The 13,762-nt window shown below is 43.5% G+C and overlaps 1 protein-coding gene across 13 annotated transcripts in view; it reads left to right on the top strand.

The window, feature by feature from the left end:
- PTK2 (protein tyrosine kinase 2) overlaps positions 1–13,762 on the top strand; it is a 252,784-nt gene that overhangs the window by 179,510 nt on the left and 59,512 nt on the right. For all 13 annotated transcript variants that reach the window (XM_073794833.1, XM_073794836.1, XM_073794834.1 and 10 more), the window contains 3 exons: positions 2,469–2,525; positions 4,901–4,998; positions 10,185–10,269. In XM_073794833.1, the coding sequence (XP_073650934.1) occupies positions 2,469–2,525; positions 4,901–4,998; positions 10,185–10,269 (240 nt within the window). The remainder of the gene's footprint in view (positions 1–2,468; positions 2,526–4,900; positions 4,999–10,184; positions 10,270–13,762) is intronic.

Genomic DNA, 13,762 nt, shown 5'->3' with positions numbered 1-13,762 from the left:
GGTCAGTGACCCCAACAGCCTTGGGAAACTTTGGTGCCCGCAGAGTCGATGGATCCCCGATATCTCCTTAGTAGAGCTGAGAGCCAAGTGCAGGGGGTGTTGAAGATTCCGGAGCAAATCTGGTAGCAGGGCGGCAGAGGCAAGAGATCTGGGCAGTTTCACTGCCAGAATCCGGCCCCTCAGGGTCAGCTAATGTGTTTGGCCTCTAAGGGTGTGTGCTTTGTGTGAAAGGGGGCAGCAAGGGTGGGTCTGTGGTTGCAGGAAATTGAGCCTTAGTTGCATGTGCTCTGAGGGAGGGGCGTGAGGGGAGCTTGTCCGACTGCAGACAGAGTGAGTGGCTGAGTGTCCGTCTGTGGGGCCTTAGCCCCGGCACATTCCCCCGCTTAGCCCTTTCCTTGCCTCTGCCTTAACACCACCTCCATCCCCAAATTGCATCTCACCTTACACAAAAGCAAGGCTCCCGGCCTAGGAACCATCACTCACTCTTCCTGGTAGTCACTGGGAACAGGATAGGAGGGAGAAATTTAGGAATAAAGAATGTAAGGTTTGGGGTAGATTAAATAATTTTTTTCTTTAATCCTGAAAGTAGTATTACCTATAAACATGTAAGAATAATACAAATTATCCACCTGGCATACAGGACTCACAAATAGGTAACATTTGCTAAATCTCTAAAGGAGAACCGATTTATTGACTTTACATTCTGCCAGTCGAATTTGTTTTTACTTTAATCACTTTTAATGATGATTACGAATTAAGAAATGAATTCTTGGGCTTCCCTGGTGGCTCAGTGGTTGAGAATCCACCTGCCAATGCAGGGGACACGGGTTCGAGCTGTGGTCCAGGAAGATCCCACATGCCGCAGAGCAACTAAGCCTGTGCGCCACAACTACTGAGCCTGTGCTCTAGAGCCTGCAGGCCACAACTGCTGAAGCCCGCGCACGTAGAGCCCATGCTCCGCAACAAGAGAAGCCACTGCAGTGAGAAGCCCGTGCACCGCAATGAAGAGTAGCCCCCGCTCGCCGCGGCTAGAGAAAGCCCGTGCGCAGCAGCGAAGACCCAACGCAGCCAAAACTAAATAAATAAATTTTAAAAAAAAAGAAGAAGAGGGCTTCCCTGGTGGCGCAGTGGTTGAGAGTCCGCCTGCCGATGCAGGGGACACGGGTTCGTGCCCCGGTCTGGGAGGATCCCACACGCCGTGGAGTGGCGGGGCCCGTGAGCCATGGCCGCTAAGCCTGCGCGTCCGGAGCCTGCGCTGCGCAACGGGAGAGGCCACAACAGTGAGAGGCCCGCGTACCGCAAAAAAAAAAAGAGAAGAAAGCAAGAAATGAATTCTTCCAGTTGCTTTTAGATTGGGTCTCAGTCGTTACCGTAGCAGTATGTAGAACAGTTGATATCTAGAGACCGTAAACTGTATGTAGTCTCTATTTTCTTTGGTTTCTATAATTTTAATATCTGAATGGAGTAATAATGGCAGCACAGAAGAAAGAACTTTTAGTTCTTTAGCTTTTAGTTTCTCTGGGGTTAAATTTTGAAAACGATCTCTCTTCAGATGATAATTCAGGAAGTACTGCCCCTCCTTTCCTGGCCCATCAGCCTAAACCCTTGTGCATAGAGCTACTAAAGGTTTTCCTCTTTCCAGAAAGAGGAAGACAGACAAGAGCTGAGTGATTTTTCAGTGTAATTGTTATCCAAGTGAGTGGGTGTTTTCTACAAAAGGGGTTTTCCCCCCACTAATGTGGTGGTGGGTCTTTCAGTTGCTGCATTACTGAAAGGAATTAGTGGAAACATTGGAACTCCTTGACATTACGTCTGAAAAGAACTCGTTTCAATGTGCTGTTTGTTCTGATTTTATTCTCTTTGGCACATCTTTTACCCTTTTGACATTAATGCATACTGTTTAAATATCTGAGTGAAAAGTTACAGGAGAGAAATTCCTGGGTTGCTTTCACTCTGAACAAATGAAGTAAGTTAGCCCAGTTAATCTCCTCAAAAGTCAGCCTGCCGTTTTGTTTTCTAAAGGAGAACATCCAGACTGTGCTGTGGAGTCTAACTATGAATGAAATCTAAGCTGTGTTCTGGAGGTACCGGTCTTGTTTGGAGAAATCCTGGTAGACAGCGGTGTGGTTTTAAACGTGTATTTGGTGTAGTTGAGGGGGAGCTTGGCAGTCAGTACCGCTTGGTGGGTTTGAATCGTGCAAACAGTTGTTTCATGTCTTTCTGTTTTCCACAAGGGCTTTCTCTGTTAGTCTCTTTGCTCTCTGAGGAACAGGTCTGTGTATTATGACATGTTGGACCATGGTGTCACTTTTATTTCCATAAATGACTCATGTGTGAGCAAAAATGGAGTAATAGTGTTTTAAGAATAATGTCAGCATGGTAGGGGGTTTAGGCAGATCATTTTGCCTTTTCGAGTTATATTAAAGGCCAGGGGGTTGAATATTTCACCTCTGTTTCCTTTCCTACAGAAACAGATGACTATGCTGAGATTATCGACGAGGAAGATACCTACACCATGCCCTCGAGTGAGTAGACTTTTAAATATCTCGTGTTTAAACGGTTTAGGTATTTATTGTCCTTTTAGAACTACTTTTAAGACCTTATTGAGTTAGTAACAGAAATATTCTTTTCAGCCTTTAGAATTCTGTATTGTATGTGCCCACTGCCAGGTCAGAAGCCTGAAACTCAAATATCTATAATAAGTCAATTCACTTATGGGGTTTTTGTAATCTTGTTTTCTGGCTCTATGATAATATAACCTTTAATGATTAGAGCATTCCCTCTCTGTAGGAAATTAGTATTTGAAGTTAAATATGTTTACTCACACATATATACAGCTCTTTGAATACACACATTTAATGAATTGCATTTCCCCTTTGAACTTTCATTTTTTTATTGCCCTTGACTGAGCAATTACAAAGAGCAGCCCGCGTCCAGTCCGTCCAGCTCCGAGTTGGAGGTGTGGGGAGAGAAGGGCTCTTCACTGACCACCCCCCACAGCAGCCTAGCAGTGTCACCCTCTGCTTCTCTCCGCTGTGCGGCTTGCTGGTGAAGAGAGTCTGGGAGCCCCAGCCCTTGTGGTGGGGTGTATATAGTCACAGCTCTTGAGTTGGAGACAACCTTGGAATTTCACTCAGGTTAAAAAAAAAAGTTAACCCTACCTCTTAAAGAGGCCCAATTAGGAGTCCACCTTACAGCCTCAGAGGCCTGATAATTCAACATCTGATGTCCTGGTTTCAGTAGAGCTCCATGTATTTGGAAAATAAATGTTTCAGGTGCTTTACCCTGTCGTGTAAATATTTTAAAAGTGGTTCTCAATAGATTTACCATATACACTGAGGAGAGTTACCAAAATAAAGAGAAACAGCCCAGCCCTGTCAGGCAAACATTATCCTGGGTGGACCTCTCCTTTCAAGAGCTCCCAGGTTAGTGATTTGAAACAGAGGCAAGAGCTGAAAAACTTAAATGTGTTTACTTTGACTTGCAGTAGCAATTTGGAAGAATGTTTAAATTTAGGTTTAAAGTTTTGGTTAGCCACCTAGCCATTTGTACATTCCTGCAGAGTATCCACATTTTTATTCGTATATTTTCATAGTTGAGTGGTAAATGTCCAACATGGCTAACTTTTATCCAAACCCCACAAATACGGTTATCATGTAGGAATTTATGGGATAGAAACGTAAAGCATTGTGTATCACACTGAGTTAACTTGAGGATGTTACTTGCGTTTGGTGTTTGGTCCTCTTTTTTGACCCGTGTTGATAGTCAAAATATTTAAGAAAGTAAATATTGAAACGTACTCTCCGAGTTTGTTGTTGTTAACCTAATTGCTATTAGTTATTTCTAAGCAAGGTCTTCAATTTTTTTCTCTCTTAATTGCAATACAGAAAGCTATGGAATAGATGAAGGTAACAGGATTCCTTTAAAATAACTGCATTTGCTTGCAATTGCAACCGATGGAATGATAACGGGATGTTTCAGTTTTCAGTTAACTTTTATTTAAAAATTTTTTCATTGGTTTACTCATGCTGTTAAATCAATGGAACTACTAGCTAAAGTGATTTTAAAGAGGAAAATAACCTTCTAAAATTTGGGTTGAATTTTCTGTATGATTTATAATTTGACAAATTAGAAGAAATCAAAATACCAAGCAGTTAATTGGATTAGAATCATCCACTGGGTTCCTAGTGGGTATTTTCTTTCCATGTGTCTCAACAGCCTGCTAAATAATTGGTTTTGTATAAATCATAACAATTTAATACATTAATTTGAGGCACATGCTCTCAAAAATATAAAATACTTGTTATTTATTATGTGATACGTTCAACTTTGATTCCAAGTCATCTGATTTTGAAATCAGGTTTTAGAAGCTCCCTCTTTAAACTCTTTTAGCTCCGTGAATAATATAGATAGGATTATAATAAAGTGGAAAACTCTTAAACTTGTAAAGCTACTCATGGGACAATTTTTTGTTCCCTCCATATTTACAGACTTTAGTTACTTGTAAAATAATTGCTTTAAATAACTGTTTTTTAGCCTTCATATATTAATACCTGAACTAATAGCTCATATTAATTAAACATACATAAACTTGGAGCAATTATTTAGAAAACCATCAAATAGATAATCAGCTAAATCAGACATTCAAAACTACAAAAAAAATCTACCTTGTATAAAACTCCTCATTTTGGTAATTCAAGCAGTGCTGTAACAGGTACATAAATTCCTTTAAAAATACTGTTTAAGAGAATTCCACTCTGTCTAAAGCATTTTCATAGAATGATGTGCCACCGATGAAGGTTTTACTCATGGATGATGATGAAATGAGGTGTGCCCAGTGTTTTCTACACTGGGGATGTTGCACTGAAGTATCTTCTGGTGTGTGGATCATGTTTTGCAGCCAGGGACTATGAGATTCAGAGAGAAAGAATAGAACTGGGACGGTGCATCGGAGAGGGCCAGTTCGGAGACGTGCACCAAGGCGCTTACACGAGCCCGGTGAGTCCTGTCAGACAGCAGCCGAGCCGCTCCTGCTTACGTGTAGGCTGCTCCTGTTCGTCTTCACGGGTCCTTAGTTCTTCAGGGTGTTTGCAGTTGTCCTTCATAAAGCTTATCACGCATGTCGACTCACTTGCTATAAAACTGGCAAAATTAGCTCCTGAGAGCTGGGTCTTCTCTTCGTTTTAGTCTTTCATCCAGCCTCTGTCATCAGTAATGGATTCCACAGATGATTGTTCCCTTGGGTGCAGTTGACAAATAGATAACAAACAGATGCAAAGTCAACAGCAGTTAGCCAGCATTCCCAATTACCTGCATTCTCAAGAAAAGAACATTAATTTGCCCCAAGTTGCCCTCCCAAAGAGATCAGTGAATTTTTTTTAATGATTTGTTTAAGAATCATCTCATTGAGATGTAGTTCACATACTGTGAAATTCACTCTGTTAAAGTGCACAGTTCAGTGGTTCTTTAGTATATTCACAGAGTTGTACGGCCATCACCACAGTCAATTTTGGAACATTTTCTTTACCTCAAAAGAAACCCCATACCTTGGCGAGGATGTGGAGAAGAGGGAAGCCTTGTACACTGATGGTAGGAATGTAAATTGGTGCAGCCACTGTGGAGAACAGTATGGAGGTTCTTCAAAAAAGTAAAAATAGAACTACCATATGATCCAGCAAGTTCCACTCCCGGGTATGTATCCAAAGAAAACAAAAACACTAATTTGAAAAGATACACGTACCCCAGTGTTCATAGTAGTATTATTTACAATAGCCAAGACATGGAAGCATCCTAAGTGTCCATCAACAGATGAATGGATAAAGAAGATGTGGTAGAAACTAACACACCATTGTAAAGCAATTATACCCCAATAAAGATGTTAAAAAAAAAAAAAAAGATGTGGTATGTATATGTGTACAATGGAATATTATCCAGCCGTAATAAAGAATGAAACTTTGCCATTTGCAACACCATGGATGGACCTGGAGGGTATTATGCTTAGTGAAATGAGTCAAACAGAGAAAGGCAAATACTGTTATGTTATCACTTATATGTGGAATCTAAAAAATAAATGAACCAATGTAACAAAACAGAAACAGACTCAGAGACATAGAGAACAAACTAGTGGTTACCAGTGCGGAAAGTGGATGGGGGGAGGGGCACGATAGGTACGGGATTAAGAGGTGCAAGCTACTATGTATAGAATAAATAAGCAACAGAGTATATTGTACAGCACAGGGAATATAGTCAATATTGTATGATAACCTTTTTTATAGTAACTTTAAATGGAATATAATCTATAAAAATTTTGAATCACTATGTTGTACACCTTAAACTGATATACTATTATAAATCAACTATACTTCAGTTTAAAAGAAAGAAAAGACAAAAGAAGCCCCATACCTGTTAGCAGTCGCTTCCCATTCCACCCTCTCCCCAGCCCTTGCCAATCCAGTTTGCTTTCTCTTTCTCTAGAGTTGCCTGTTCTGGACATTTCATATAAGTGAAATCATACAGTGTGTGGCCTTGTATGATTGGTTTCTTTCCATTAGCATAATGTTGTCAGGTTCATCCACGTGGTAGCCTGTGTCAGTACTTCATTTCTTTTTATGGCCAAATAACATCCCATTGTATGGATAGCCTACTTTTTGTTTTGCCAGTCATCAGTTGATGGTCATTTGGGTTATTACCACTTTTTGGCTGTTATGCACAATGCTGCTATGAACACTCGTGTACAAGTTTTTGTGTGAACATAGTTTTCGGTTCTCTTGAGTATGTGTGTCTAGGAGTGGAATTGCTGGGTCATCTAGCCACTGTTTAACTTTCTGCCGACCTGCTAAGCTTTTTTCCAAAGAAACTGCCCCAGTTTCAGTTCCTAGCAGCAATGTGTGAGGTTGCCCATTTCTCCACACCCCGACCAACGCTTGCTGTTGTATGTCTTTTTTTATTAGATCAGTAATTTTTCAATGACAGTTTAAAATAACAGTACATACATGTTCAAGAAACTATTTTTAACTGGAACAATGACAGTGAACAGAGATGGCTTTAGTAGGGATATAATAGCAGATGATTGACCTTTTGTGACCCCCGATATGGAAACTGCAAATGGCAATTTTTCCCCCTGTGTCTCCTTATCTGTCAGTTTTCCACATCCTTTACACATGCGCTAGGGATACACTGATCATTACTTTTATAACCGGAGGACTGTAAAAGTCTTTCCTTCGAGGAAAATAGATAATTGTTGTTAGAGATTCTGTTTTTTAAAGTTCAGTTTTGAAAGTTTTTACCCTTATACTTATATAAAACTGTATCATTTATTATATATTTTTATCCATTATCTCTTTTTCCAGTTTTTTGGGGTTTTTTTTTGTTTGTTTTGTTTTTTTTTTTTTTTTTACTCTATCTGTATTGTTTATCTTCTTAATTCTCTTAACTCTGCTCTTGAGGCAAAATGCATTAGAAAGAGCCCTGGATCTAAATTTGATCAGAAGACCTAAATCTTAGAGCTGGATCTACCTGACTGTGAGATGTAAGGGAGGTGAGGCTTCTTGATCTAAAGTATTGGACTTGAACCCAGTGGTCTCTGAGCTTCCTTACATCTCTAGAATTCTTAACAAGCAAGCATTCTGAAGTTCCTGGAGTACAGGGACTTACCAGGATCACACAGCTAACAGCAGGGCTGATAGACTTTATTTCAGTCACTTATAAGTAATTCATTTTAGTTGTAAAAATACAAGAGAAAAATTTTTTTCAATATCCATAGTGTTTACTAAGTATTTGTTGAGTGAATCCCAGCCTCCAGGAAAATATCAGTGCTAACCTTTTTTGTTGAATGTCTTTCTGATACACATCGTATGTGAATGCTTGTTTATTTTGTTTTTCATGTGGGAATCTCATTTTATAGCCAATTCATTCCTCTAGGTTTCCGTTAAAAATCCTTTTTCCAGTTTATGCTCTTTAGTGTTCTGTAAGATGTAATAACATTTTATCAGGGATTCTTAATAATTGGTCAAATGTAACTCAGCATAGATTTCATGGGCAAGAACCCAGCACTGGTTACGTTATTTGAGATTCAGTGAATTCTTTTAGCAGTTATTTGTCAGTCGTCCCCCAAGTGGCAGCTCGGCGGTGGGGACGTTGTCATGAACAAAACAGTCAGGGTTCCTGCTCGCACAGCCCTTAAATTCTATCTGAGGCACGAGGGGACCGGCAGAAGCAAACACACTGAGTATCAAGTGGGGAATCTGTGCTCCGAGAAAAACAAAGCCTGGGCTTGGGGAGGTCAGGGCCCTCTTCCCGTGAGACGCTGACACGTGAACAAGGAGGGGCAGTCCCTGAGCTCCCCGTGGGGAGTGTGCCAGACAGGGCGGAGCTCCAGTGCAGGGACCCCAGGTGGAGCTGAGCGGGGAAGGAGGACGACGAGGAGAAGCGAGCAGAGGGGGACTGGGCCGGGTGCAGGGGCGGCGCACGGGGCGGCAGGGCAGCCCTCATTCTCAGAGTCATGGGCACGAGGCGTATCTGAAGGCTCCCAGCACACACTTTTCTTTTTTTCTTAGGCCCGGTTATCAGGTTCATTTTTATAATTTGAGCATCGCTGGTCATCTGCGCACGCTCGCATCATTATTATCCTAGTCTTAAAAACCATGCTTTAAATCTATTTTCTCTTAATTCATCCCAGAGCAGTCCTCCTCTAGACTCACTTGTTAAGATCTTTTGAGTGTCTGCTAGCTGTTACTAACTCAGAGCCTCATCACCTGCCCCTCACCTCGGCCTCGTGGACACCAGGGTGGCATTTTCATTCAACATTGAAGAACTGCTCTGTCCCCCTAAACTCTGCTTGTGTTTTAAAGAAGGTAATGAAAATTGTGTCGTGAGCAGTTACTGAGATGTGTTCGCATCTGCCCCCTTTTAAAGGCTTTTAGAAAACCCTGTGCTCAGTTCTGGTCTTGCGTGCTGTGGACTGACATCTTCTCCAGCATCAGGTCTCTGTGACCAGCCGCTCTGACAGCTCGGCACCCCCCAGGCCTCTGCAGCCTTGGGCCACTAGCCACCGGGCCTAGTCCATGGACTGATGGCCGAGACACCTGGTCTGCTCACGTACACCCCTTTGTAGACATGTGGCCTGTGGAATCTCAGGCTTAGCACCCACTCGAAACTATGCATTTTTAGAGAGCAGTATTTTCCTTGCGTTTCTTTACTGTCTTAATAAAGCACCATGTTCAATATTTGAGTTGAATTGACAGGATTGATGATGACTTACGGTCTTACAGAAGTTTCTGTTGTTATTCAGATCTCCTGTAAAATGGGCATTTTGTGTCATTTCTCAGGTATACCAATCAGCCTTACGCACATAGAGGTAGAATTCATGGTGCTGGTCCTGGAAGTTTGCTGTGTAGTTACAGAGGACAGACTAAGTCATTCAGAGCAGAGTGGTTACATTGAGATGTCCTGGGTTGCTAGTGACTCTCAGAAGGCCCCAAACTCAGACGTTTAACAGATGGGCCTCTCTGTGCCAGCAAGCTGCCGTCCCACCGACATCTCAAGCCTGTCTTGTCCAGAGCTGGGCTTCTGATCTCCCCCTTCTCTCACCAGAAACCCGAACTCACCCTCCCCGACGCCCAGCCCGCTGTCTTCCTGCCCCCCCCCCGCCTCCGTGGCGCCTTTCCTCACCTCCCCTTTCGGGGGGCCTCTCACTTAGGGTAGAAGCCACAGGGTCTGACCCCTCTCTCCACCCCTGGCCGGCATCCCCTCCCCTCCAGCAGTTCTTTGTTCTCATCCCCTCTCTTCCCCTCTCCTCTCGGGGAGGTTACCTTCTAACCCGCTCCAGTCCACGATGGATGTCTCGTTCACCGTGTTTGTCTGTATCCTCCTCTGGGATGTCAGCTGGAGTAGCACAGGGGTCACCGGCCCTTGTTCACTGGTGCAGCCTTAAGCCCCTACAGGAGTGCCCGGCACTACGGAGAGGAAATGTCTGTGGAACAGACGAATCGCCTGCAGCGTTTTACATGCACGTCTGTTTTCTGGGGTTTTTCTACAGAGGATTTTAACTGTTCCTCTCACTCTTGAGATTGTACAATTCTGGTTCTGTCTGATCCAGAATCCAGAGTTGCAGAATAAACAGCCTGTCCTCAACATGCCCATTGATTAACATAGAGACCCTCTTGTTGCATGTGTCCCCGTCACAGGAGAATCCAGCTTTGGCGGTTGCAATTAAAACATGTAAAAACTGTACTTCGGACAGCGTGAGAGAGAAGTTCCTTCAAGAAGCCTGTAAGTTTCTAGAAATGTCTGTGGAACTCCATTTGACTTTCTGTGAAATTCAAACTGTCTCTGAAGATGTAAGAAAAATAATGTTTTGACTTTTAATGAGACAACTACATTTATTACCCTGCCATGCAATTAGTACCTGTATTTGTAGAGGCACGTGTCTACAGAGTTTCCCAGGTCAGCTGTCATGTTTGGGATGTAAAGGCAGATTGATTTCCTGTCCCTTCGTCCTCCGGTACCTTGCACCATAGCCACCTTCACCCTGGCATTGGGCAGATATATAGAGATGCCAGCAGGCCCTGGAGTTGGAGGTGAGCGGGACAGACACAGTCCCTGCGGGATGGAGCCCACGGATGAGTGCGGGAGAGGAAACCCTGCCTGTCCCGAGGGGGCTGATGTGGAGAGCTGTGTGTGATGGGCCCTCTCTCCTGAGTGCAGACCCTCAGAGAGCCAGGATCTGGTCCTGCCCGTTTGCAGTCATCAGGCTCTTTCCCTCCTGCCCTCAAACTGGGTCGTCTTCCTGCTTCCGTTCGGCTTGTCCCTTCTGACCACATACTTTAATAGTGTCTCCTTAGGAGGCTTTGTCACAGGGCCCTGCTCTTTCCCTTTCTAAGTGTCCATAATTAAATATGCATTGTCTAGGGATTTCCCTGGCGGTCCAGTGGGTAAGACTCTGCGCTCCCAGTGCAGGGGACCCGGGTTCCATCCGTGATCCGGGAACTAGATCCCACATGCGTGCCGCAACTAGGAGTCCTCATGCCGCCACTAAGAAAAAAAAAAGATCCTGCATGCCACAACAAAGATCCCGCATGCTGCAACTAAGACCGGGTGCAGCCGAAACAAACAAACAAACAAATAAATATATACATACACACGCGCACACGCGCACACGCACGCACACACTGTTTAAAAGTTACTCTTGTCTCTGTCTCCCTCTAGACTTTAAGCCCCAGTGGGGCAAGGAACGTCTCTCTTCTGCTCACCGCTCAGACCCAGAGACAGCACAGGGCTTAACTCATAGAAGGCGCTCAGTAGCCACTGGTCGTGTGAATGAGTCTTGGTGCCCTTCATCACATGTACATTGAATTTCAGAAACATTTACCACCCAGTAGTCCAGTAAGTCACAAGTCATGGATGAGTCATATTGTGAGTTCATCAGTTAAGTCGCAGCAAATCCTAGTCCTGTCCCTGGATCTTTGACTTAAGTACAAGACAAGGCCTGGTGATGACTTCTTTCTTCAGGGCATCTAGGCCAAGAAAACACAGAATATATATCAGCCATCATTACCTAACAGCCTGTCCGCCTTACCTTTTGTGGTAAAGTGCATTATATATTTTCAAAAATGCACATTTTTAAAACGGCTTCTCCTTCTCTAAAATTTTTATGAACAGTTATTGTATCGTGATTTCTGTAGGGCTTTGGAATCACCATTACAGAAATCAACTTTAGAGTTTCACAGGAGTAGTCAGTTCAAACTAACCTTGTTCTCTTTTTGAAAGGCTGTTATTTCAGAGAAACATGATGGATGTAGTACACCTAAAATCCTGTGGGGCTTTGACAGGCTCTATACGTAAGAGGGGAAGTAAACTTTTTCTATAAAGGACCACATAGTAAATATCTTAGGCTCTGCAGGCCAGATGGTCTCTTGGCACAACTGCTCAGCTCTGCCATCAGGGTGTGAAAGAGCCACAGACAGCACGTAAAGGGCTGAGCAAGACTGTTCCAGTGAAATTTCATTTGTGAAAAGCAAAGAGCCGCCCCTATAGCCTGAGCCCCTTGCCCCGGGTGGATGAATAACAGGTCAAACCGCTACACCTATTGGGTTTTAGTTCAGCAGGGATAGAGTTTCCTAGTGACCACAAGATTCTCCTCTTAGCCCTGTACTGTGTAGTATTTTTAATAATTACTTCTGTAAAGGGTAACATAAAACCAAAAATGATGGTAAGTCAATTGAAAATGAGTGAATATACTGGGTTCCTGAATGTTTATCCAGAAATATCACATTCTACGTAAGTGATGAACTGCATTGACAGGATGAAACTCAGTGATAATATCACATTATACGTAAGTGATGAACTGAATTGACAGGATGAAACTCAGTGATAATATCCCATTATACGTAAGTGATGAACTGCATTGACAGGATGAAACTCAGTGATACGTTTTGGATTTTGTGCCAGGTGTTTATGTGGGGAGGGTTGCTTGTTTGTTTGTTTGTTTTTAACTACCAGGTCCTATTCTTGGAATATGTAGGCAAAATTGAGGGGGAGAAAATACCTTAAGGGTTTCAGTTCTCTCAAGTGAATGTGGGGTGACTTTGCAAGAAGCCAGTGTAATCCTTGGGTGCGTTGGTAGGATATACAGTCCTCCATATCCGCAAGTTCTGCATCTGCAGATTCAACCAACTTCACTTGAAAATATTTGGGAAAAAAATTCCAGAAAGTTCCACAAAGCAAAAACTTGAATTTGCTGCGCTCTGATATCTATTTACATAGCGTTTACATTGTATTAGGTATTACAGGTAATCTAGAGATGGTTTAAAGTATAAAGAGGATGTGCGTAGGTTACGTGCAAATACTCTGCCGTCTTTCAGAAGGACTTGAGCATCTGCAGATTTTGGTTTCCCCCTGGGGGTTCTGGAACCAATCCCCTGTGGATACTGAGGGACGGCTGTAGGGTGTCTAGAGTGAAAACAGTGAGAGGCCTGTCTACTCCAGACGTATCCAGCACTGAGTTGCAGTCCACACTGGGCTCCATACTAAAATGGATACTAAAAGATATTTGCTCCTGCTGTGATTCTAATGTCCTTGCTTGGCATCATAAAAATCAACCCCAGGGCTTCCCTGGTGGCGCAGTGGTTGAGAGTCCGCCCGCTGATGCAGGGGACGCGGGTTCGTGCCCCAGCCCGGGAAGATCCCACATGCCGCAGAGCGGCTGGGCCCGTGAGCCATGACCCCTGAGCCTGCGCGTCCGGAGCCTGTGCTCTGCAACGGGAGAGGCCGCAGCAGTGAGAGGCCCGCGTACCGCAAAAACAAAAACAAACAAACAAACAAAAATCAACCCTGTATTGGTCCCCCAAATTTAAAAAAGTTTTCTTCATTTCAATAGTCTATGAAGTCCAGGTACTTTGGGGACCACTGCAGTGGGTCACATGTAAAGTCACTTCCCGTTTTGAGGTTCTGGAGTTCTGTGAAGGTTGTCCTGCTTCTCACTAATCCTAGTCAGTGTACTGTGCAGGTGAGCTTCTTAGCCCTGATATTAGATGTTAGAAATGTATACACACTTAAAAATACACACCCACACATAGGTATGTGCGTATATGTGCAGGGCCCTCTTGGTCATCTTGGGCTCAGTGAGGCAGTCACACTCACGTGACGGCCACAGGCCATATCTGGCATCAGACTTTCTTTGAGGGGAGTGCAGGACTGGAAATAGCAGGCCAGCATTTCTCCTGTAGGGAAGTCCTCACAGCAGTCCGGGAACTCGTTTGCTTAG

The sequence above is a fragment of the Tursiops truncatus genome, chromosome 17 (genome assembly GCF_011762595.2).
Source record: "Tursiops truncatus isolate mTurTru1 chromosome 17, mTurTru1.mat.Y, whole genome shotgun sequence".
In the NCBI taxonomy this organism is placed as follows: domain Eukaryota; kingdom Metazoa; phylum Chordata; class Mammalia; order Artiodactyla; family Delphinidae; genus Tursiops; species Tursiops truncatus.
Note: the sequence above shows the minus strand (reverse complement) of the source record. Positions and strands in the feature narration are given on the sequence as shown.